Source organism: Lutra lutra, chromosome 3 (genome assembly GCF_902655055.1).
Source record: "Lutra lutra chromosome 3, mLutLut1.2, whole genome shotgun sequence".
In the NCBI taxonomy this organism is placed as follows: Eukaryota; Metazoa; Chordata; class Mammalia; order Carnivora; family Mustelidae; genus Lutra; species Lutra lutra.
This window is the reverse complement of record NC_062280.1, coordinates 148,460,609-148,483,727: the sequence shown is the minus strand read 5'-3', so window position 1 is coordinate 148,483,727 and position 23,119 is coordinate 148,460,609. Positions and strand designations below refer to the sequence as shown.

Here is a 23,119-nt window from a genome sequence, read left to right as displayed (position 1 = left end):
AAGAAGAAAAAATAAAAGAGCTGGAAGTAATAAGGGATTAAAGTCAGAGGTGGGTCCACTAGTCCCTCTTAAACTGCATTCCCAGGGCCCATGGGTCTTCTGGATGTCCACGAAAACTGGGGTAAATGTTGGAGCCAAGAAAGGGGTTCAAGGTTAGGAGAATAAGCTCAATGGTAAAGGTTAGAAACAGAACCAACCAGTGACTTCTGCTCGGGATTAGTATTTAGACGCTCAGGTGTCAGCTGAACATTGATCATTAGATAATGCAATTGCATTCCATGAAAGGCATGGCAAGACAGTTTTAAATAGCAGAATTGGCTATTTGTTCCCTTCAGGTCTGCGTGCTCCATGAGAAACTAAATGTAGTTTCTCAGGAATAATGCCCAGGCACAGCTTTTTAGGCTAGCTATCAAATTGGACCAAAGACATCATTCTTTTCACATCCTTTCTGTTAAATTTCAGAAATTTTTAGGTTAGACTCCAAGAACCAGTTGAGGTTAGACTCTAAAAGTTCAAGTTAGACTCCAAGAACCAGAATCAAGGATGTAGGCTCCAGGGCAGCCAAGGGGTAAGAGGCAGGTCACCAGGAAACCTCATGCAATGAATTAATTCTCTGAATGCTGAACCTGGGGGACTGGAGAAGACGAGGTGCCACTTAGGGATGCCTACGGGACACCTGCTGGCTGATGTTTCTGCTGTTCATATGGGCTGAGGAATGCTCTTGCTCTGTGGCATCTCAAAGTAGCACCTGCAACCTGGTTCTAAAGCAACTTAGTATGGAAATACCAATTTTGCGTGCAAAGCAGAGGTGCGTTGCTCCTGCCATTTCTTGGGCATACGCAAAACTTAGAGGGTGTCAAAAGCTCCACACTCCTCCTTAAAGCACACTACCTGTCATCACACTGTTCAAATGTCTAAAATGATGGTTGGCCCAGTCTTCATGCCATCAATCCCAGGAAGCTTCTATCAACCCTCTTGCCGATGCTCTCAGTCCTGAGCATTTCCAGGAAGAACAGTACTTTTCTTTGAATAGTCTGCCAGCTGGTCTGAGAAAAGCAGGTGCAGAACTTTTTAAGTGTCATATGCACTTGTGTATGCTCCCAGCTTCCCTGCCTCCCCCGCCACGGTTTTTTAAGTTTGTTTTTTTTTTTTTTTCTTCTACGCAATTTTCCCCAAGACTACAGTGGTCAAAAGCAACGGTTATAAAAACAAGGAAAAGTGTTAATACTAGTGATTTTTAACTTCAAAGTGGATTCTCAACACTTTCTACAGGAAATTCTGTCTGAGCCTCTGTCTAATGCACAAAGCCCCGCCAAGGCTGCTCTTAGAGAAGGAAAGCGCAAACTTGACTTCTACCTCTTACGACGAGGCAGCCGAAAGTGGCACCGTTCTGTTGCGCTCCTCTGTTCTCTTTAGAATAAACCGACACAAGGAGCTGGGTGATCGAGTCGTCACCATGAGCCTGCTATCACGTTAGATTTTTCCATTTTGTGCTGGTATGGAAATCAAATCGCCAAGCCCTAGCTCTCTCTGATACAAGCCTGGAATAGCAACTAGAGCAATGAACAGCTCCCACCCCTCTCATTGCTCTCCCAGGTAGAATTCTATTACATTTAAAAGTGTCCTTTGAAATTCTGATCAGCCCTGAGCATTTTATGCAATAGCCCCCCCTAAAGAAAATTCTCCTCCTATCTGACAGCTCCCCAGCCTTTTGACTCCCCCACCCTCTGGAAGCCTCCAGTCAGCCTCCTGCCTCTACAACCAGATGTTTTGGAGCTCACTGAGGCACAAACCCTCCTGATGCGCACATGACCAGGGGCAAAGGGCAGAACCAGTCACGTTAGAGAGACGGGTATGTAAACTGATCCAAGAAAACAGAAAGTGCTCATATATACAATCAGAGGGACACAACCTCCATTCATTTATTCATCCTTCAAAGATTTATGGAGCACCTGTTCCATGCCAGGTACTCAGCTGGCTGCTGAGGATACGATGGGGAGAAAAACAGACAGAGCCCCTACCCTTCAGAGACTCACAGTCTGGTGGGGACATCAGCTGAAGGACCGCACAAGCCACAAAGAGCAGCTGCTGAGGCCGACATGACAAAGCAAGGTCCATGGGGTCCTGTGAGTGTGTGGTAAGGGCTCCGACCAACGCAGGCTTCCTGGGGATGTTTTGACCTGAGATCCAAGAGATGAAGACATGAGGAAGGAAACCAAAAAGGTCTTCACATGGAAGGTGTCTGGCCCTCCATACAATCGGCCCGACATAGGCAGCAGGTGTCGGTTTAGCTGTTCCACATAGACGGAAGGTCTGAACCACAGCACTGATGGGGTCTCATCCGTCATTTCATATTTTCTGAGCATTTGCTGTGGGTAAGACACGGTGGGTAGAGAAAAACATTCTTTATGAATGTTACCACATGCATTCCTGACAGCATCCCTGGCGTGTCATGGGTACTATTATCTGTCAGGCTAAACAGGTAGAGGATTGGATTTGGCTTGTGGGTGGTAGTTTGCCGATCCCAGATCTGGGATGCATGTGTGGCGGCTGGAGTAAGGGCAGCCATCTTGGACCAGGAGGTGAAAGTTTATCTACTGAAGGTGGCAGAAAAATAAGTTAGAAGGAACCTGAGTCCCAGTTATCACAGAGCCACCTTGTGAACTGGCGAACTGAGAGGCACAAAGAGGTTGAGCAACATTCCCAAAGCCAAGCAGAAAGTGACAGGCTGTGCCGGGGTGGAACCAGGCTCTGTACGATTCTGAAGTCTGCGCTCCTATTCTCACACCAACCGGCTTGGATCAGGGATTTGGCACATCAGCTTCCCAGTATGGCAGCTGAGCACACTGAAGGCTGAGATCTTCTTCTTTAGCCCACTCAATACCTTGCTTGTTTGAAAGTAGCTCATTCCTCCCCTCTTTCATAAAACGCAGGCAACAATTTGCCCACAACTGGCTCATTAAGACACACATACACACACACCCTCTTTAAGTGCTTGAAGACAAAGCACAGGCACATTACCACTCCGCTGTCTCCTCTACAGAACTCACAACCCCACGCCTCCCATAAAGCAGAAGTCTGTGCCCAGAAGCCACCGCAGTGTCGCTTGGCGCAGAAGAGTGGGCGAGGCTCTGAGCAAGGGGTCAGCAGCCGCATTCAGAAGCTGCGGGGAAGGGAACACTCTGGGAGTAAGAGCCAAGTCGCAGGGTTTTGCCACTACTCTTTAGGCTTCTATCCCCCTGTCATTCTCTCAGTGTGCATGAGACTCCCAGATCCTACAAACTGGGCTTTTGGCTATCCCCAAGGGATTCAGCAGAGTCAGGCCCTCGGACACCAGAAAGGATTAGTAACGGGCGCACCAGGCTTTTCCAATAGTAATGATCCAGGGGCGGCTTCTGACTGACAGCCAAAAAAAAAAACAGTGCTAAAACTCAGTGCACTTGCATGTGCACCTCGTAAATCTCATTAGCTTATGTCACAGCTGGGTTCCAGTGTGTGGTGCTGGCAGAGAGAGCCTGCCCGCTGGAGTGTCACATCCTGCCAACCCCAGGGCCTGCTGGTGACACAGACCACAAGCCAGTTCCGTCAGCTCTTGGCGCGTGCCCCTCACCGCCTTGTGGAGCGCACAGAGATCCATCATAGAGCTTTATTTATAAAGATAGATAGAGCTAGGCCTCGGTTAATCGAGATGGGTGGAAAATCCTGGAAGTTAGACCGCGTACAAGACACACTCGTGGAAAACGCATGCATCGTTCCTAGCTGGAGCTCTGCTTCCACATTCTTCGGCAGTCTCCGACTCTGGTGAGTCAGGCTTAACCACACATGAATGGTGTATTAGTCAGGATTAGGCTCATTTGCAAGTGACAGTAGCTTAAGCAAGACAGAACTTTATTTCTCTCCCATAAATGAAATCCAGAGGACTCCTGGGGTGGCTCTGTGAAAACTGGGGACTCAGGCTCCTCCTGGCCTATTTTTCTGCCATCCTCGATACATGACTTCTGCCTCATGGTTCCCTCTAGCCTCCGTCTATGCATGCTAGACCAGGGACGGGCAAACCACCCCCACAGAAGCCAAATCCGCTAGTCCACCTGTGTTGCTGAATAGGTCTGACTGGAATACAGCCATACTCGTTTGTGTCTGTATGGTCCACAGTCGCTTTCAAAGTTCAACAGCACAACTGGGTAGTTGGACAGAGATCATACAGCTCATGGAGCTGAAAATACTATCTGGTGTTTTACAGAAGTTTACCAGCTCCTCTTCTAGACCAAAAGAAAGAAAGAAGGACAAATAAGGTCACGGCAATCCAAGCCATTTCCCAAAACCCACACAGGACGTTTCTGCTTAGAAGCTCTTGAAGAATTTAGTCCCACAGCCATATCCGACTTCTGGGAAGGCTGAGGGCCCCTACCGACCACAGCGGAGCTGGCCCCCACAACGGCTCCTTGCCTCCAACACTTCGAGCCACTGCTGTTCTCTTCTCCACCTTACAGACTAGCTCCCTTCTGAGGCAGGCCACCCAGAACTACACTGTCACGTCAGCCACACGGGAGGAATGACAAAAACAGAGATGAGCTGAGAGACAGAGACACAGTGGCAGAGTCAAAGATCCAAGGAAGAGGCCTGGAGAGAGCTTTAAGGAAGATATAAAACTTTGTTTACAAATACAGGTGTGGAAAAAAATACTCTTTTTGTTAAATTCAACTTGTTTAAATTCTGCATTAAATTCAGCTCTAAAACAACTATCCTGCCGAACTGGTCAGAAACTCACTGTAGTTAGCACTGGGGCTCCAGTCCTCAGATTTGAGCAAAAAGGTCCCAGAGGCTTCCACAGTGAGGCCTCCCATCAATGCGTCACAGTGGGTATAACTGGGACACCATATGGTCCCTTCGGGTGAGGCTGAGAAACCCAGAAAGGCAGACTCCCTAGACACGCCTCTCCCCGCAAGGCCTGGCACCCTCCCCAGGGCACAGCCACCTGCTACTTTCCTCACAGAGGGAAGACTCCAACCATACCCTCATTTACACTTCCCAGAAACATGCCCCTTTTCTCCTTCCCTTCTGGCTCTTCAAGCAGCCTTTATTTTCTGCCCAGTAAAGAACCTCATGATCAAGGAAACACCAAGAATCTGACTAGCTGTTGGAATGGGAAGCAGTAAGAAAAAGAGTAAAATTTAATACTTGATAGACAGACATATGCGACCAAGTTTAACGTCTGTGCTAATATCACTAGGCTTAACATCTGTGTATCTCCCCTACCCTGTAGCCCATTTCCAAGTCTCTGTGGATCCTTTAGGCTGTAGCCCCAGGCTGGGTTTCCTCCTGTTGGGGGGCAGTGGGGAGAAGGAGGGAGTGAAAGATTTGGGAAAGAGGTAGACCTCTTGAGGGCCCCTGGTCTGCAAATAGCCTGAAATTGACTCTGATACTAACCACACCTAAATTTAAACCTATTCTGAAACAATCATTTATGTCAAGATTCTTGTTGTCAGTAGAAGTTGATGACTGCTAAGTGGTAAATATCCAGACGCCATGGATGAATGGAATTGGATCTCCACCTGTGGAGGGTTCCTGAGTGGGACAAGCCGAGTTTAATATCCAGCCCACACACACCAGGAAAGCGGCGCTGCTTGTAAAAAGTACTAAAATACTGCCAGCCTGGTTGGTAAAAACGTACCACCCTGAGCTCTTAAGTGCCACCTTAGCTCTTCCCCAGCAATCTCCCCAACTTCCTGCAATCAAGCAGTAAGAGTCAATGCCTAGCTCAGCAGGAAGCCTGCAGCTCCTGCTCCTAGACTCAGGCTGCCATCCATTCCGATGGGTCAGGGCCCATGCCTTACTGGTTGCTGAATATTCTGAAATCATCCTAGATGAGAACGTTTTGAAGGGGAAGAAATATGAGCGGCAAGGAGAGGACTCTCCCCTGGGGTCACCATGCACAGTTGTGCAGGCCGTTCACTGCGTAAGTTCTCCTGACTGAGGTAGCCACTAGGAACTGAATTCCATCCTGTGCTCTGCTTGCCGAGAGTTGTGTCCTGGCACGGGATTGCATCCATCCAGAGAAAAGGAGCCTTTTTCTAATGCACACAAGTTGCTGTGTGTTCCAGCAGCTGGCTCACTTCAGAAGCTATTTTAATTATCCAGGCCCGAGGGGAATACACCTGACTTAGGGTGAGAGTCATAGCCTGAGAAGTCAGAAGTAAATTTTTCCTTGCCATTAACTAGCCAGGAGCCCTTGCAGACGCTATTTAATTTCTCTGAGCCTCAGTTTCTTTAAAAATTGTCATAATATGTATTTTACAGAGCTATTGAAAAAATTAAGTAAGTGAACTGCCTGACACAGTGTGTGGCAAGAAGCAAGGGCTCCACACCCAAAACCATGACTAGAAATACTACTGCTATTATTCTCAGCAAAGGCCTATGTTCTAAGTCTTGGAAATACCTCCAGGGCAGGGCAAGACAGAAGGAGAGCCATCTGGGACATATTAAAAGGATGTGTGATAAGTAACAAACGTCCCAAGAAATGTACTAGGACCATGCCCCTTTCTCCTAGAGAGGGAATTTCATACGTGAATGTGATTTTGATGAATGACACACAATATGAGCTTATCCCTGAAGGAACTGGAATCGCCTCTGAGCTGGGTCTGGCATCAAGAGAGCTGAAGGCAGGGAAAGAGTGAGGCTATCAAGAGCCTGATGAAGGAGGAAGAGTCCAGGAAGGTCAGGTGGCTGAAGCCGCCATGACCAGCCGGGAGCTGAGCAGAGGTGACTGGGAGGCAGCCAACCCTGCTGTAGGGAACTGGAATCAGTCTGGGGGTTCTCAGGGAAGAGGGGCCAGATGTTTCCAGGAATGGAACCCAGAGCAGGCAGAACAGCCTGGAAGTGGGGCATCGCATCTGTGGCGTCAGCCTAGTGGCGCTGACCAAGTTCTGGCGCCACCTACCTTGGCCCTGTGGGTCTTAGGATGCCTGTGTTGAGCCTAATCTTGGACACTGAGTCTGCCCCGACCACCTCTCCGGACTCACACTTACTAAATTTAACCAGGCATCTCCTGCGTATGTGCAGAGACAGAGATCAATATCGTGTCCCTGCTACAACTGAAAGAGATGCCATTGTATTCATTCATTCATTCCAACACATATTTATGGGGTGAGTTCTGTACACCAGGCACTACGGATAAAGCTGTGAACAACCGCCTCTCTGATTCATGTCCAGCCTCTAGCCACCACCCCACCCCAGCGGGGCAGAGGACTACCCTTCCTCCTTTTACCACAGCCCCCACCTCAGTCAAAGGTGCTGAAAACTTTCCATGGACTTCAGATCTAGCCCCACTCTCATGCTTCAGCTGTTGCTCCAAGCTGTTTTCCCTCCTTCCTCCTCTCCCACCCTCCACACCTGTCTGCAAACTGGCTCTGTGTCCCTTTAGTGCCCATCAGCCCTAAGGCTTACTGTGTTCATGGCTTTACCACTCCAAGAGGGCTCTGCACCCGCTGAATCATGGAAACCTCGCTTCAACTCTGAGACAAGTAGGGGCAAGAATTAGCCGCGTCATTTAACAAATTTGGAAACAGGCTGTTTAGGATACCTGACCTGCATGGTACATTACATCTCCTCAAGTTTTCTAAATGCTATATTAAAATATTGCATTATTTTATGTGTTACTTATACATTGCCTACTTCAAAAGAGAAGTGAATACTATATTATATTCATCTCTAGTACGAGATATCCTTGTCTCCGAGTCATTCGGATATTGACGGTTATAAATAGAGCCTTGGAAGTACACAATGGCAATTATTCCTGCCCAAAGCTTACTCTCAAGTCCAAGGCTTGGCCTAAAATAGCCCCTTCCTTCTCACAGGGAGTTTGCTGAGCCATCTCCCACCTTCTTAGGGGAGCTCCCAGAAGCTGATCTCCCCTCCTGAGAACTGATCACTGAATTGATCACTGTTTCCTACTCATCACATTATACTGAAGCCACATGATGGTGTACTGCCTTCCCACCGACCAGAATGCCCTAGGGAGTGACAGCGCACACCCAAGTGCCCACACTGTGGACAGCAAACACAATGAAGAACTAAACTGTCCTTCCTAAATACTGGTCCTGACCCCTTCTCTATTGATTACACTGTCTCCCAGATGTCAATATTCATGTGCATGTTCTTCTCAGTGTTTGTTCAGCTGCCCTTAGTATTTCCGTCCACATGATTATAAAGTCCTAAAAAGCAGAGGGTTTAAGTCCACTGTGAAGCAGTGCATAGTTCCACACTCTGAAAGTTGCTTAGTAAAATGTTTCTGATCCTGGTAGTTGGTTGATGGGAAAAGTAAAAGCCATTAGGACTGTGATTAATGAAGATACTTTATGCACGTTTTCCCCCAAGCACAAGCGAGAGGACATGTAATCCCATTACCAATACTCAATCTTTCACTCTTGGGGGATTTCCTCACTAATTAGTCTGAAGCTGTAATTTAGCCTATACTTTAAGGAATGTGTCACATGAGGACACTTCTAATTTATTTCTGACCTTCCTTGAATTTAGAGGCACATATGCCTTTGACCAGCATTTCTCCCAACAGCTATTTTCCTGCTGCCAAAAAAAGTAATAGTTTATCCAAGACCTGAGAGGGGGAGGCAAGCCCAGAGCCCATGCCCTGGCATTTGGCCTGTCTAAGGGTTTGGCCCTGCTCTCCTGCTTTGTTCCCTCAAGCCTGCCTTCCAATGACGAAGCAGAATGAGCTTTGTACTACAATACCAGGACTTTGAAATGGACAAAGAAATGGAAGCAGAAGTGAAGTCTGTCATATGTGGGTGGAAACTTGAAGAGCCAACACACAATGTGCTGCACTCCCATTTCCTTCTGCCACAACGAGGAGAAAGTTCTAGATGGTGGCTACTCTCTCAGTCTAGGTCCTCAAGTGAGGACAGCGTGCAGCATTTCCCCAGCCTAATTGTGATGGACATGCAGAGAAAGCAAGAAATACACTTGCTGTTATAAGTCACTAAGAGTTGGGAGTTGTGTGTTATGGAAGCATAACCTGTCCCGTCCTGACTAGTATAATTATCCTAAGTAAAGGAACTCCTACCCCAGACTTTGATAAGACATACTTTGCTCTCACCCCCGAATTTCCTCCTGGAGGCCTACCTCCACAGTTGACCTCAATGAGCAGCCTTTCTGACCCCCAGAGAGTCCATGAACCCCGTATCACTAGACCCTCCCTCCAAAATAGTCTACTCACAACATTCCACTCCTGGAAAGAGCCACTCCACGCCTCCTTTTCCAGAAGTCCAGCCAAAGCTTCCACCGGGGTTTGATGGAAAGGTGTGTAATCCATCACACATCCTGTATTGTTCCCTCCTCCCAGCTCTCAGCCCTGAAGGATACAGGGCTGGCAGGGCCCCCTGGCCACTGAGGGAACAGGAGTCACCCAGTCGCCATGTTCTGACAGCTTGTCACATTATTTTTCCCTGTGGGGGTTCTGCTCCCTCCATCTAACCTTCTTCTTAGTCCCCTGAGACCACGGGCCTCTATACAAGGCTCCCCAGGCAAAGCAAAGCAAGATTGATGCCCCACAAACGGCCTGCCATGCCCGGGAGGGCTCTCCGCTCAATGAGCAGAGCAGCCCATTCTTCCCCATCTCGGGTTCCCACACCGGACACCAAAGCGGGAGCTTGGAGCCAGGGCGGCAAGAATTCAACCTTTATTCATTCTGGAACACAAATGATCCGCCACACTCCCTTAATCTCCCTGGCCCTCTCACCTCACCCACTCAAAATCTTTCTGAAGGGCCTGGGCCTTCCTGGAATAACATGGGATTCATGCTGCCCTTTAGACAGAGGAACTAGAGCCCAGCGAGGATCGGAAAGTTTGGGGGAAAAATATCCATTTACGTGTTGACCAGGGAGCCTTGCCCCCGTGATTCCCACCCCCACCCAGAAGCCTCGTCCCTCATTTGGCCCTTATTACCACAAAGTAGCCTTTGAGGACTGTGGGCGGGATCTTGCTACCAAAGAATCATGAATTAGCATTAACGCCCACAGTGATTTGCATCCGCAGTTCCCTGCACGGCAGGTAAAAGCCTCCTAAGGGTTTGGGCCTTCAGGGACTCCCGGGGGGCTATGGAGCAATACGTATAAAAATGATTTCATCTAAATTCTGGGACTGGTTTCATAGACCAAAGCACCCCTGAAGGACAAAAAGACAACTGTAAAATTACTTGAAAATAAATGCTTCTAAAGTGTTCGGAAATAATCCAGGGTGAGGAGAATTGGGAGGCAGATAACTAATCCATCAGCTCTCTTTTTTTTTTTATCCCGCCATCTAGACTTTTTTCTTCCAAGGCCACAGCCTGTCGCCATGCAGTTTATCAGCCGTCACTCCATCTCGATTCTGGGTGACATGAGATCAATGGCCTAAAACTGCTCTCAGATCTACGGAGAAATTTATAACACCAGGCTCTGCTATGCCCTGGCTGGGCCTGGGTCCCAGGGCTCTGAGAGTGAGGCTGCCATGCAGACTTCATTTCCATTTCAAAAGCGGATTGTGACCCACTTGGAGCAGGCAAGTTCAAGCCATCAGATGCAAAGGAAGGCCCGAGTCAGAAGTCTTCAGCACTTAGGGAACAATGACTTTGAGGAAAGAAAAAAAAAAGAGAGAGACCTGCCAATGATTAAAATTCTCTCTGCCTTGACAGGACTTTAGCTTCCTGCTTTAATTTCTTTTGAATCATGTGGGATTTATTAATAACAAACCCCCAAATCTGCAACAACATGTTTTAGGCTCTGAAAGCAAGTAATCCATCGAATTTATCTAACTACAGAACTCCTGAGCATGGTTTGAGCAGAGATTTGCAGTTCTTTTGATCCTCACTGAAGGCTCCTTTGGTTAACTGCAACCTCCTATTCTCCACCATGAACTGTGTAATTTTGTCCTAATTCTGTCTCAGAGTGCCCATGAACCATAAACCTGGTCCTAGGAGCCCGGCCAATCCCATATCCTATATTTTCCAACCAAAGAGTTCCAAGGAAATTCTTAGTCGCCCTTCCCCACACACCAAATCCTTGGGTAATCAGGGGAACACGGGCTTTCTGTCCACAACTCCAGGCCATGGGCACCTATGGGCCATGCAGCTCCTCACCATCCCCACGCCCACCCCCACCATTTGTCTTGGACGGCTTCCCAACAGAAGGCATATTGTGGGGACTCTGGACTTGTTCCTGGCTGAACACAGAGAAGCCTCAGCTTTCTAAGCAAAAAGAAAACCCTGCCACCTGCCCAAATTCTCCTTGGAACAAGACATCCAAGAGGAGGTGCCCAGGAGGAACTGCATTTTCCAAGAGGACTGGCAATGCTGGGGTCCATCAACCAGCTCCTCCTGCAACGCTGGCTTCGGCGCCCCCTCTGGTCGGGCTGGCAGGTAAGGCAGTAGTCCTCACACACCCACACAGTGGTCCTCAGCACACAGCACCCACAGACACAGCAAGCGCCTCTCTGTCCTGAGTCTCTTGAGATTCGACCAGACCACGAACTAGTTAGTCACTGTTCCCAAACCAGTCACTTTAGAGAGTTGCCCTTCACCTTCTTCCTAGATCAGAGTCTGCCAGTTTAGCCTTTGTCCCACTTCCCTGCCCTGTCCCTTCTATGCCCTGCCTTTGCCCTGGTGCACCTGTGATTTCAGAATGACATCCTTCAACCCCATTGCCTAAGGGTAGAACTGAAATTTCTTAACGTGATGTATAAAAACCAACCTGCTCACATCACTCTGGCTTTCGTCACCCCAGTGCCCCTCCCCCAGCCGCCCATGGCAACCTACACTCCAGCCCTTGGATCTTCCTGCCAGTGGGCTTGCTATTCCTTCAGGAAGGAATGCCCTATTCATCTCCACCCCTGGCTAATGTCTACTCATCCTTCAAAACTCAGCTCAAATGTTGCCTCCCGCAGGAAGCCTTCCCTGAATATCTCTGCTCCCTAGCACAGGCGGGCCCCCTCCTCTGGGTTCACCAGGCATGCAATGCTTACCTGCACCACTGCTGTTGACATGCCGCCTGTGTTCGGGTTTTCCACTCCTCTAAAGGCTGTGGGCAGCCAACTGGGATGGGCTGCTGGGCAGGCCTCCATCACAGCAATCCTCACACCCAATGGTGGGTCTCCTTCCTCTTCTAGATTTCCTGCCTCAGGGCTGGCAGGCAGAGCAAATGATTTCTTTCATTCTTCTTCTTGTTCTTCTTCTTTTGTTCTTGTTGTTGTTCTTCTTCTTCTTCTTCAAGTAAAGCTAGGAGAGAAGCATAGAAGATTCTCCCTCATAGCCCTCAAAAGGACCCCACTGACACCTTGAGATTGGACTGCCAGCCTCCAGAATATCAATTTCTGTTGTAAACCAGGCAGTACGTGGCAGGCCTAGCAGACAAACGTTGATGGGAAGCGCAGGGTCAAACCCTGGCTCCATGTAAGTCACTGGAAATCACCTGGTACTCCTGAACATCCTAGGAGGGAAAGTCTTCTGGAATGTTCCTTCCCCCCCAAGAATAATGGGTTGCTGTCCACTGAATATTTGTCTCTGTAGGTGGTTTCAGTCATGGTACACGGCTTTTGTGGAAACAAGTGGTGGAAAAAGTCCACTGGAAATTCCTTTTTGCCATCATCTGATCTCAACCAGAGGGTAAGGTACCAAGAGATTTTGAAAAGACATGAGAACATTAAAGTTACTTGAACCCTTACATGACCATTTTTCTCCTTCCTTTGGTACCTATAAACCTACAACTATATCTATTATTATTTCCAGAAGTGTGGGAGGAAAAAAAAGAATCAGAAGGATAGTTGTAACTAAAGCAAAGAAGCAGACAAGAAATAGGAGGGTTGTTTTGTTTTGTTTTGTTTTTTTGTCTTTCTGAGCAAATACCTCACCTGTAAAATAGGAGGTTTAGATGATATGGCCTCTGATATTCCTCCTGCTTTAAAAGGGAATGCTAATTAACACGTGCTCAGGGCTTCCTAAGCACCTGACACTGTATTATCTTACACAGTCCTCTAGTCAACCTTACCAGGTATTATTATTAGCCCCATTTACAGAGAGATCTCCCACAACAATTCAATGGTATCAGATTTGAACCCAAGCTGTATGATCCAGAGCCTGTTGTAATCAACAGGCGTGTTTTGAGTCTTGTCAGGTTAAGTGGTTATCCCAGAGCATCCTGACACACAGAACACACCAAAGGATAAGCTGCCCAAGACCTGGACGCAGTCCAGGGTTTGTGAGCATCTGGCACTGGGATCAATCCAAAAATCAATGTTTAAACAACAGTTACCTTCATCCTTAAACTGTCTCACGGTCTGACTGCTGAGTTTGAATTGGGGCTATGGAGGATGTCACTCAGTGGGTATTAAAGTTTACAAGTCACAATGCCAGTATGGACAGCCCCAACGAAGTGGGGGGGCACATTTTAAAAAATATAAAGCTAGCATTTGGAGGGTAGAAAAGAGCTTGGTTGCGTTTCTAGAGAGCAAACCCCAGCAAAACCCAGCGACCTGGGAATTCTAAGAGCTTTCTACAAAGTATGCTTTCCTTACAAGAATGTATTGGATGTTTCTGAAGAGCTGCCTCTGTTTTCTGCTTGGAGTAGAGCACTTGCTGCAAACTTCCCAGGAAGGTTTATCCGATGGAGTGAGCCTGTTGAAGGAAAAACGATGGGCCCCGGTCTTATCTATTTATTTAAATAGTTAAAAGGTTAAAAAAAATAATAATAACCCCTCTCCCCATCCATCCTTGGAATTACACTTTCCAGCGAAGTCTAGTTCCCCTTCCTGGTAGATATAATCCTAATTAAAAATAAATTACATGCTGTATAGAACTTGAAATGGAAAAGATAATCCTATTACATATGAGAATATATCCTGATTTTCTTTCCCGCTAAACTGTGGGAGATATCAGATCAGGCTGAGCCCCCCATTGTCGCCGCTTTGAAAACTTTCCTAGAGCCCTAATCCGTCACGTGACGCCCGTGTCAATCTCGGGGTCTGCACGCGAGTTTCACAAAGCAGGCATTAGGCTCGGCAACAGAAACTCAGCTTTGCGGAGCCCGCAACATTTGCATTCCGAGAAAACGCCGGCCATTGTGGGCTGTGTTTATTCTCAGGATTGCGAGACAGTTGCCTGCGAAGTTGCTAAAACCGAGAGAAAGGGGCTCCTTTGTGCCAGCCTGGGCCTTTGGTATGATAACAAGTCGATTTGAGCTGCTTTTGTGGGGCTGGATCAGCGCTGGGGGAGGTCGAGCCCCCCTCCCTCCCCCCCCCCCCCCCCCACTTCTCCGGCCCCACCTCTCTGGACATTTTGCTTCCCCCGGGAGTTGCTGTAGGCGCTGACGCGCTATTTTAAATCGTATTTCCATAATCTGGAGGCCGCAGGCGGCGGGGCCCGGAGCTCGTTCTGCTCGCGTGCCTTCACACCTCTACCGCCGGCTCGGAGGCCTTGTTCGCGGCTCTCCTCTGCTTGCTCTCCGCCAGGGGCTCTACGCCCTGTGCTTCGTGGCGCCGCCGCTGTCGGGGTCACTTCCCAGCGGCCGAGTCGCTAGCCCAGGATGGACTGCTTCTGACCTGCTGCGAGCCGCCCCACACGCCTCCTCCCGCCTTCTGGGTTTCTGGCTGCTCGCCCACTCCCCCACCCCAGCACGCCTTCCCGTGTTTCAGTCTTGAGAATGAGCGTGATGACGCGAAGCTCTCCGAGTAAAAATATTATAGCTCTGATTCTCCAGCAGAGCAAAACAATCAAACAAATTAAAGCAGCGAGCGGCTGGGGTCCTGGGCTCCGGGGGTTCAGGACAGAACTGAGAGGCGCGGGGACGCAGGAGGAGCAGGCGTGGGGTCAGGCTCCCAGCCACTTGCGACCCTGCTCGAGCCAATTATCTACGCACGGAGACGGCTGAAAACATCCTTTCTCTGCGACTCCGGTCCCACTGCTCTCTTGCCCCCTCCCTCTTCCCCCAGGTTCTCGGCACCGCAGCCGCCGCACCGCACCTTGCAGACCTGACCTCCAGGGGTTTCAGCAGTGGCTGCGGGGAAGCCACTGTCCGACCGCCGAGTTCTGAATCAGTTCGCGTCTGGGCTGACCAGGGAAAGGTGGGGGGGAGGTCGGGACCCTGGGAGCGCTGAAGGTCACCAGCAGGCCCCAGGCCAGGGTGGGAGTGCTGCTGGGGCTAGGAGAGAAGACAGAAAGTTCTTTCCGCTGTGCAAACCACCCCCAGCACCCCCTCCCCTGTTTACACTCGAGAAATGTCCCTTGGGCAAGAGCAGAGAGAGCGCAAACTGTTATAATTAGTAGGTGGGCGGGAGGGTGGGGCGCGGCGGGGCGTGTGTGTGGAGGAGAAAGCCGGGAATAGAGCTCCTGTAGGGGGCGTCGCCCTTTCCTCATCCCTGTGCCGCTGCAGTTTCCTGCCTTCGCTGCTTCTAGCAATACCAGGGCAGCAAGGTGGAGAAGGCGGGGAAAGGAACGATGGCTCTTAGGAAGCCCCCAACTGTCCACTGCTCCTCCCTCTTCCCAATCTCAGAAGAGCTTTTATTTATTGATCGCTGGGGCTGCATTTTTTTCCTCTTTGGCAATTCCAGGGCTCCTACTTCATTCTCCCCCCCTGCACCCCCACCTCCCTGTTTGGTCTCCCTACTCTGGGGTGGTGTGGGGGGTGGGGGGGTGGGGGAAACTCCTGAATGTCTCCTGAAAAGACCCCAGGACACATTCACTTGGGTTTGAGGGAAAGGAAAATACAGATGGATGCTGACAGCAGGACTGAAATCTGGATTCGGAAGAACGTTTACTAAATGCAGTCTACTTATCAAATCCATCGCCTTAAAAAAAAAAATTCTTCTAGTGCGAGGCTTTTGTTTTTACCTCTCCTCCGTGTGTATTTGCATAACCTGCTCAATAAAGCTCTTTAATAAGAATTCGTCTTGCTCCCACTGGGAGCTCCAACTCCCTGGTCTTCACAGATTCTGGGGGTGGGGAGGGGAATACCTGTGGGGGGCAGCGCCAAGCCTGGCCAGCCCAGGGATCCGCCCAGCCCAGAGTTTGGCAATACCGAAGCTCCACACGTTTGTAGGCAGATGGTTAAGTTCCCCCAGGTTCGTGCCAGGTTTCAACGTCATGCTGTGATTTTGTTCTTCTGGAACGGGATGAGTGTTGCTTCTCGGAGCAGCCCTATTAGAACAGAAAGAAAATCCTCTAAATAGGCGGAACAAGGCATCAGGAGGGAAAGTTCTCTAAATGCACTTTAATACGAGCCGGGTATTGTGTGGAATTCAGCGCCCATCACCATTTAGCCGGAGAGTTATGGCAGTGATTGGGATGAATAGAGGAACATAATGGATACATGTGGCGTTTGCTCATTATATTCAAGTTAGCCCAACTCCGCTGTGGAAACTGTTCAACTTTCTCTCCCCTTAGCTTGTCACAGTGAAATAATACAGACATTGGGGCCTCCAATGGGATCGCCTGCCACGCCATTCTATTTCCACTGCTAACGAGGGCTTCATAAGCCTTTGATACAGTCTGATCTTTGAAACCTTTCCAAATCTCCTCAAGCTTATGCTAAATCCTATTTGGAACTTTTTTTCCCCCCTGGCCAGCTAGCGCCCAGGGCTTAAGAAAGCCATTTGGACAGTGACATGCATACTAACACATCGCAGAGCTCTCTTCTGAAAGGGAAGTGGCAGCCCTGATCGCTGAGGCTCACACGAGCAAAGCACAATTGCGTACACAAATTTGAATAAAATCCATTTTTCCTCATCCTTGGGGTTCCTAAATCGCGACGCTATTTCTGCGTGCCTCGGGGAGCTGGGAGAAAAGACTAGCAAGACCTTACTAAGCTGAAGAAGTAGGTGGAGAGAAAAGGGCGAGGTTCGGAAGCTTCCAAGGTGCAAAACGCTGAAAGTGGGTGGGGGGTCCGAAAGCTCTAAGGCGAAATCCCAGCGTGTTTGTTCTCGAGACGCTAGTCCCGGACAGGCACAATTAACAAAACCATCCACTCCTTTTACTCCCGGCGACCTGTGCCAACTCCTCTGTATTCAGGGCGCTGACAGGAAAGGGGGAAAAAAAGCGAAAGGAGTTAAAGAAACAAAGAAAAGATTCCCTAATTTTCCTTTCTTATTTTCCCCTCTAAGCCTTCCACATTAAAGGGATTGTCAGAGGCTGGCGTAGGAGCGGCGAGAAGGCGAAGCTGCCATTGGCTGCCCGGCTCTGGTAATTTGCATATCGGCTGCTATAAAAGCGGAGGCGGCGCGCGGCGCACAGCTCCAGCCGGGAGAAGGAAGGGAGAGGTGTATGGGGTGGGGAGGTCGGCGCGTCCTCAGAGCCCGCCGGAACCTCGAGCTGCAGCCCGCAGACCTTCCGCACAGGGCTCGCAAAGAGCGTGCTCCTAGGAGCCTGCGACTCACACCCGGACCTGCAAACCGGAGAGGAATTCCTCAGCCTCTTGGAATAGCACTTGGGGCTGGCGGCATGAGTCCAGTGAGGCGCGGGGGCAGCCCCTGCCTTTTCCCTTTACAGCTCTTCAGTCTCTGTTGGGTGCTTTCAGTGGCCCAGAGCAAGACAGTGCGATACAGCACCTTCGAGGAGGATGCCCCTGGTACGGTCATCGGGACCCTGGCTGAGGACCTGCATATGAAAGTATCCGGAGACACGAGCTTCCGCCTGATGAAGCAGTTTAACAGCTCGCTTCTCCAGGTGCGCGAGGGCGACGGGCAGCTGACCGTCGGGGATGCGGGCCTGGACCGGGAGCGGTTGTGCGGCCAAGCGCCACAGTGCGTGCTGGCCTTCGACGTGGTCAGCTTCTCACAGGAGCAGTTCCGGCTGGTGCACGTGGAAGTGGAGGTGAGGGACATCAACGACCACGCGCCCCGCTTCCCCCGGGCCCAGATCCCAGTGGAGGTGTCCGAGGGCGCGGCCGTGGGCACGCGCATCCCCTTAGAGGTGCCTGTGGACGAGGACGTGGGGGCCAACGGGCTGCAGAGCGTGCGCCTGGCGGAGCCTCACAGCCCCTTCCGCGTGGAACTGCAGACGCGCGCGGACGGCGCCCAGTGCGCTGACCTGGTGCTGCTACAGGAGCTGGACCGCGAGAGCCAGGCCGCCTACAGCCTGGAGCTGGTGGCCCAGGACGGCGGCCGCCCGCCGCGCTCCGCCACCGCCGCCCTCAGCGTGCGAGTGCTGGACGCCAACGACCACAGCCCGGCCTTCCCGCAGGGCGCCGTGGCCGAAGTGGAGCTGGCGGAGGACGCTCCTGTAGGCTCGCTGCTGCTCGACCTGGATGCAGCCGACCCCGACGAGGGCCCCAACGGCGACGTGGTGTTCGCCTTCGGTGCCCGCACCCCGCCCGAGGCGCGCCGCCTCTTCCGCCTGGACCCGCGCTCAGGCCGCCTCACCCTGGCAGGACCGGTGGACTACGAGCGCCAGGACACCTATGAGCTGGACGTTCGGGCCCAGGACCGTGGTCCCGGGCCCCGGGCCTCCACCTGCAAGGTCATCGTGCGCATCCGCGACGTCAATGACAACGCTCCGGACATAACCATCACCCCGCTGGCCGCCCCGGGCGCACCTGCCGCCTCTCCCTTCGCTGCCGTCGCCGCCGCTCTCGGGGGTGCGGACGCGACCTCGCCAACACGTCCCGGGATGCCCGAGGCCGGCGCGGTCTCTCTCGTGCCAGAGGGGGCGGCGCGCGAAAGCCTGGTGGCGCTGGTCAGCACCTCGGACAGAGACTCGGGTGCCAACGGGCAGGTGCGCTGCGCCCTCTACGGGCACGAGCACTTCCGGCTGCAGCCGGCCTACGCGGGCAGCTACCTGGTGGTGACTGCGGCCTCGCTGGACCGCGAGCGCATTGCCGAGTACAACCTGACGCTCGTGGCCGAGGACCGCGGCGCGCCCCCGCTACGCACCGTGCGGCCCTACACTGTTCGCGTGAGTGACGAGAACGACAACGCACCACTCTTCACACGGCCGGTCTACGAGGTGTCGGTGCGAGAGAACAACCCTCCCGGCGCTTACTTGGCCACGGTGGCCGCCCGGGACCCCGACCTGGGCCGCAACGGGCAGGTCACCTACCGGTTGCTGGAGGCAGAAGTAGGCCGTGCTGGGGGCTCCGTGTCCACCTATGTGTCGGTGGACCCGGCCACCGGGGCCATCTATGCGCTGCGCAGCTTCGACTACGAGACTCTGCGCCAGCTCGACGTGCGCATCCAGGCGAGCGACGGTGGCTCCCCTCAGCTCTCCAGCAGCGCCCTGGTGCAAGTGCGAGTACTGGACCAGAACGACCACACACCGGTCCTGGTGCACCCAGCGCCGGCCAACGGGACCCTAGAAGTGGCGGTGCCCGGGCGCACGGCAAGGGACACTGCCGTGGCGCGCGTGCAGGCCCGGGACGGGGACGATGGCGCCAACGGGGAGCTGGCATTCGAGCTGCTGCAGCAGGAGCCGCGAGAAGCCTTCTCCATCGGCCGCCGCACGGGGGAGATCGTGCTCACAGGCGACCTCTCGCAGGAGCCGCCAGGCCGCGTGTTCCGGGCCCTGCTGGTCATATCCGACGGCGGCCGCCCCCCGCTCTCCACCACTGCCACCGTCAGCTTCGTGGTGACAGCAGGCGGCGGGCGCGGGCTGGTGGCGCCCGCCAGTGCGGGGAGCCCGGAGCGTTCCCGCCCGCCAGGCTCTCGACTGGCGGTGTCGGGGCCGGCGCTACAGTGGGACACGCCGCTGATCGTCATCATCGTGTTGGCGGGGAGCTGCACGCTGCTGCTGGCCGCCATCATCGCCATCGCCACCACCTGCAACCGCCGCAAGAAGGAGGTGCGCAAAGGGGGGGCCCGCCGGGAAGAACGGCCCGGGGCGGCGGGCGGCGGAGCCTCGGCTCCCGGCTCGCCGGAGGAGGCTGCCCGGGGAGCCGGGCCCAGACCCAACATGTTCGACGTGCTCACCTTCCCTGGCAGCGGCAAAGCGCCCTTTGGCAGCCCCGCGGCCGACCCGCCCCCGCCCGCGGTCGCCGCGGCCGAAGTGCCGGGCTCGGAGGGCGGCAGCGCCACCGGGGAAAGCTCCTGTCACTTCGAGGGGCAGCAGCGGCTCCGCGGCGCGCACGCCGAGGTGAGGCCTTCCTTCGGCTGGGCGCCCCGCTCCGTGCTCCGCGGACAGGCTGGGGGAAGGGACTGGAGGGGTGTGTCTGGATGCCTAACCTGTTGCACTTTGTTTCTTGTCCAACCCCGGTCTCACCCCCTCCCCCGCCCGCCCCGCTTCCCCGATTCCTTGCTGCAGCCCTACGGTGCCTCCCCCGGTTTCGGAAAGGAGCCGGCGCCCCCTGTGGCTGTCTGGAAAGGACACTCTTTCAACACCATCTCCGGCCGAGAAGCGGAGAAGTTCAGCGGCAAAGACAGCGGCAAAGGGGACAGTGATTTCAACGACAGCGATTCCGACATCAGCGGGGACGCTCTGAAAAAGGATCTCATCAACCACATGCAGAGTGGTGAGGACTCTTCTTTCCTGCCAAGTTCAGCGTTCCTCCTTTCCCTACCCTGCTGCCCTCCTGTCAATCTCCGTTCCCAGCCCCCTCTCTCTTCCCCACTTTTTTCAGTTCTCCAGTTATAGACCCCTGCCTTCCTCAGACAGCCGATTTCAAGATGTCACGTCGAGGCAGCCCCCCCCCCCACCTTGAATAAAGAACACTCCCATCCTGTTAGGTGGAGACAGGGGGTGATGCTAGCTATGGGGGGTGGTGGGTGAGAGATGGAGGGGGTGGTTCTGCTCCACAGTTTCTTAACTTGATTCCAGCAAAGGAAGCTGAGCCAATTTCGTATAAAGGTGGCTTTATAGGAAGCAGCATTTCTTTCAAATCTTGAATCACCGTGTTCACTCTCATACCCTCTTTTCTTTTCAGCTGCCCTGACCCTGCCTGACATTCCGAAGAGGGAGGCGCAGTTGTGTACAATTTCAGTAATAATCTTCATGCTCTCTCCTTCTCTTTCATGTTAGGACTATGGGCATGCACCGCTGAGTGTAAGATCCTGGGCCACTCTGACCGCTGCTGGAGCCCGTCATGCACGGGGCCCAACACGCATCCCCCGCCTCACCCACCAGCGCAGATGTCTACCTTCTGTAAGAGCACGTCCCTGCCTCGAGATCCTCTCCGCAGGGACAATTACTACCAGGCGCAGCTGCCCAAGACAGTGGGGCTGCAGAGCGTCTATGAGAAAGTGCTCCACAGGGACTATGACAGGACAGTCACCCTGCTCTCTCCTCCTCGTCCAGGGAGGCTCCCAGACTTGCAGGAGATCGGGGTACCCCTCTACCAGTCCCCCCCTGGCAGGTACCTGTCCCCAAAGAAGGAAGCCAATGAAAATGTGTAACCCCATGCTGCATGTGTTCACAACTTATACAGGTCACTCCGAGAAGCCCCTAAGTTATTGACTGGTTTCAGTGTTGTATATATTAAATATGCAAGATGTGCCTTAAAATGAAGCTGTTGGAAGCTCTTTCCAATCACATTGGTACTGTTTGGTATTTGCAAACAAAAATGTAGTTAATGTAATTTTTATGAAATGTGTGCCGTATTTAATTTTCTTATCATGCTATTGACTTTAATTTCACTTGCAGCTTGCCATTTTCTTAGTGTTTTTAACCTGTACATTGTGTAATGTAATGTTTGTATATAATGAAATTTTGTTATATTTTTATATAATAAAAGCTAAAGTGGAAGTTATTGCCAAAGGAACTGTCTGTAAGACACACAAAAAAAAAGTGGGAGTTACTTAATGGAAATTTATCTTTCACCTGAAACAAACTAGTGTTTGAGAATTTTTGCCTTGCCAAGTATACCTTGTATATCTTGAGTCTGTGGTAGATTTCAAGTTCAATGTTACTTAATTACATTTGGTTTTCTGTAAACCAAACCGTGTCACTTATAAGCACAGTAATAAAGGATTTGTCATGTGTTTGAAGAATCTGCTAATTGCTTTTCACGAAGTTGCCTACAGTTAGACATTCACAAATAATCTGAGTGCCAGAATTAAACCTTTCAAGTGCTAATTATTTGGGCATTATTAATATTCACAGCAATATTAAACTTCCAAGTATTGGCAAGTCTCATCTGAGTATTAAAAATACTTTATTTTGTAAATCATGTGCATCTCCATTTACATCAGGCACTCTATAAAATACTTGTCCTCATTTATTCACTCAACAGATATTTATGGAGCATCTACAAAAAGTAGAGAAAGCTGTTTGGGCTGTTCATTCACTAATTAAACATCTGTTGAGTTTTTACCAACTGCAGTAACTCCCCTAGGAGCTGCGGTTCGAGGTTAAGAAGACATAGTCTCAAGGATCTCTTAGCATATTAAGATGTTAATAGCAAAAACACACTCAAATGTATGGGTGAAATGACATGGTACTTGGGATTTGCATTGAAATAGTCTAGAAGAAAACACGGGGCTACATGAAACAAGACTGGTAAAATACTGATCCTTGTCACCTGTGGCATGAATATGTGGGCAAGTGGGGGGTTAATTATACCAATCTATTTGTGCGCTTGTGTGTACTTAATGTTTGTTATGGAAGGTTTTTAAAAAGACACTCAAAAGACCTATGCCTATGTCTTAATACTCTCCGCATTCATTTCATTTGAAATTAAAATAATAACAAGCGCAAACATTTACTGAGCAGGCTTTAAGATAAGCCAACTCCTTACAAAGCACTCTTCATGAATTATCTCTAATCCTCAAACGACGACCCCCATGAGATTTACAGATAAGGAAACTGGGGCACAGCAAGGTCAGGTGCCCCAAGTCACATAGCTGATGAGTGGCCAGCATGAGGCTCAAACCCGGATTATTCAAGGCAAGAAAATAAAATGAAGAAACAAGAAGGATTTTTTTGTTTTTGTTTTTGTTTTTAACTTGAAAGAAACAAAGAGGTGGGAAAGTCCCAATGCATTGCCTTTACTGCCTGATTATTGTTTAGCCCTTTATATTTGTGAAGTGCCTGTGTCCCTTCGTTACTAATTATAGAGTGTGAGGCACTGTAATGAATAGAGGAGCCCTCAAAGCTGCCAGTTGAAGTCATAATTGAAACCAGTGGTGGCTCCAAGCTGAACAGCAGGGCGGGCACACAGAA

The 23,119-nt window shown here is 51.2% G+C and overlaps 1 protein-coding gene across 3 annotated transcripts; it reads left to right on the top strand.

Annotated features, from left to right (window-relative positions):
• Positions 1–17,281: 17,281 nt before the first annotated feature.
• On the top strand, positions 17,282–21,911 carry PCDH8 (protocadherin 8). Of its 3 annotated transcripts, XR_007125644.1 has the most exons (4): positions 17,282–19,807; positions 19,948–20,098; positions 20,267–20,474; positions 20,981–21,116. XR_007125644.1 is itself a non-coding variant. In XM_047720075.1 (3 exons), exons 1-3 carry the CDS (start codon positions 17,297–17,299, stop codon positions 21,352–21,354), a joined length of 3,093 nt encoding a protein of 1,030 aa, XP_047576031.1. In that variant the 5' UTR covers positions 17,282–17,296; the 3' UTR covers positions 21,355–21,911. The 3 variants fall into 3 exon arrangements, 2 of the variants coding, with proteins under 2 accessions (XP_047576031.1, XP_047576030.1); XM_047720075.1 differs by lacking the exon at positions 19,948–20,098 and having other exon boundaries at positions 20,981–21,911; XM_047720074.1 differs by having other exon boundaries at positions 17,282–20,098; positions 20,981–21,911.
• The last annotated feature ends 1,208 nt before the right edge of the window (positions 21,912–23,119 follow it).

What these genes read in the sequence shown, in the direction of transcription:
- PCDH8 (XM_047720074.1), top strand. Translation starts at nt 17,297, where the DNA reads ATGGGGTGGGGAGGTCGGCGCGTCCTCAGAGCCCGCCGGAACCTCGAG. An exon ending in TCCGCGGCGCGCACGCCGAG is followed by an intron (nt 20,099 to 20,266) that starts GTGAGGCCTTCC and finishes TCCTTGCTGCAG; the next exon opens with CCCTACGGTGCCTCCCCCGG. An exon ending in CATCAACCACATGCAGAGTG is followed by an intron (nt 20,475 to 20,980) that starts GTGAGGACTCTT and finishes CTTTCATGTTAG; the next exon opens with GACTATGGGCATGCACCGCT.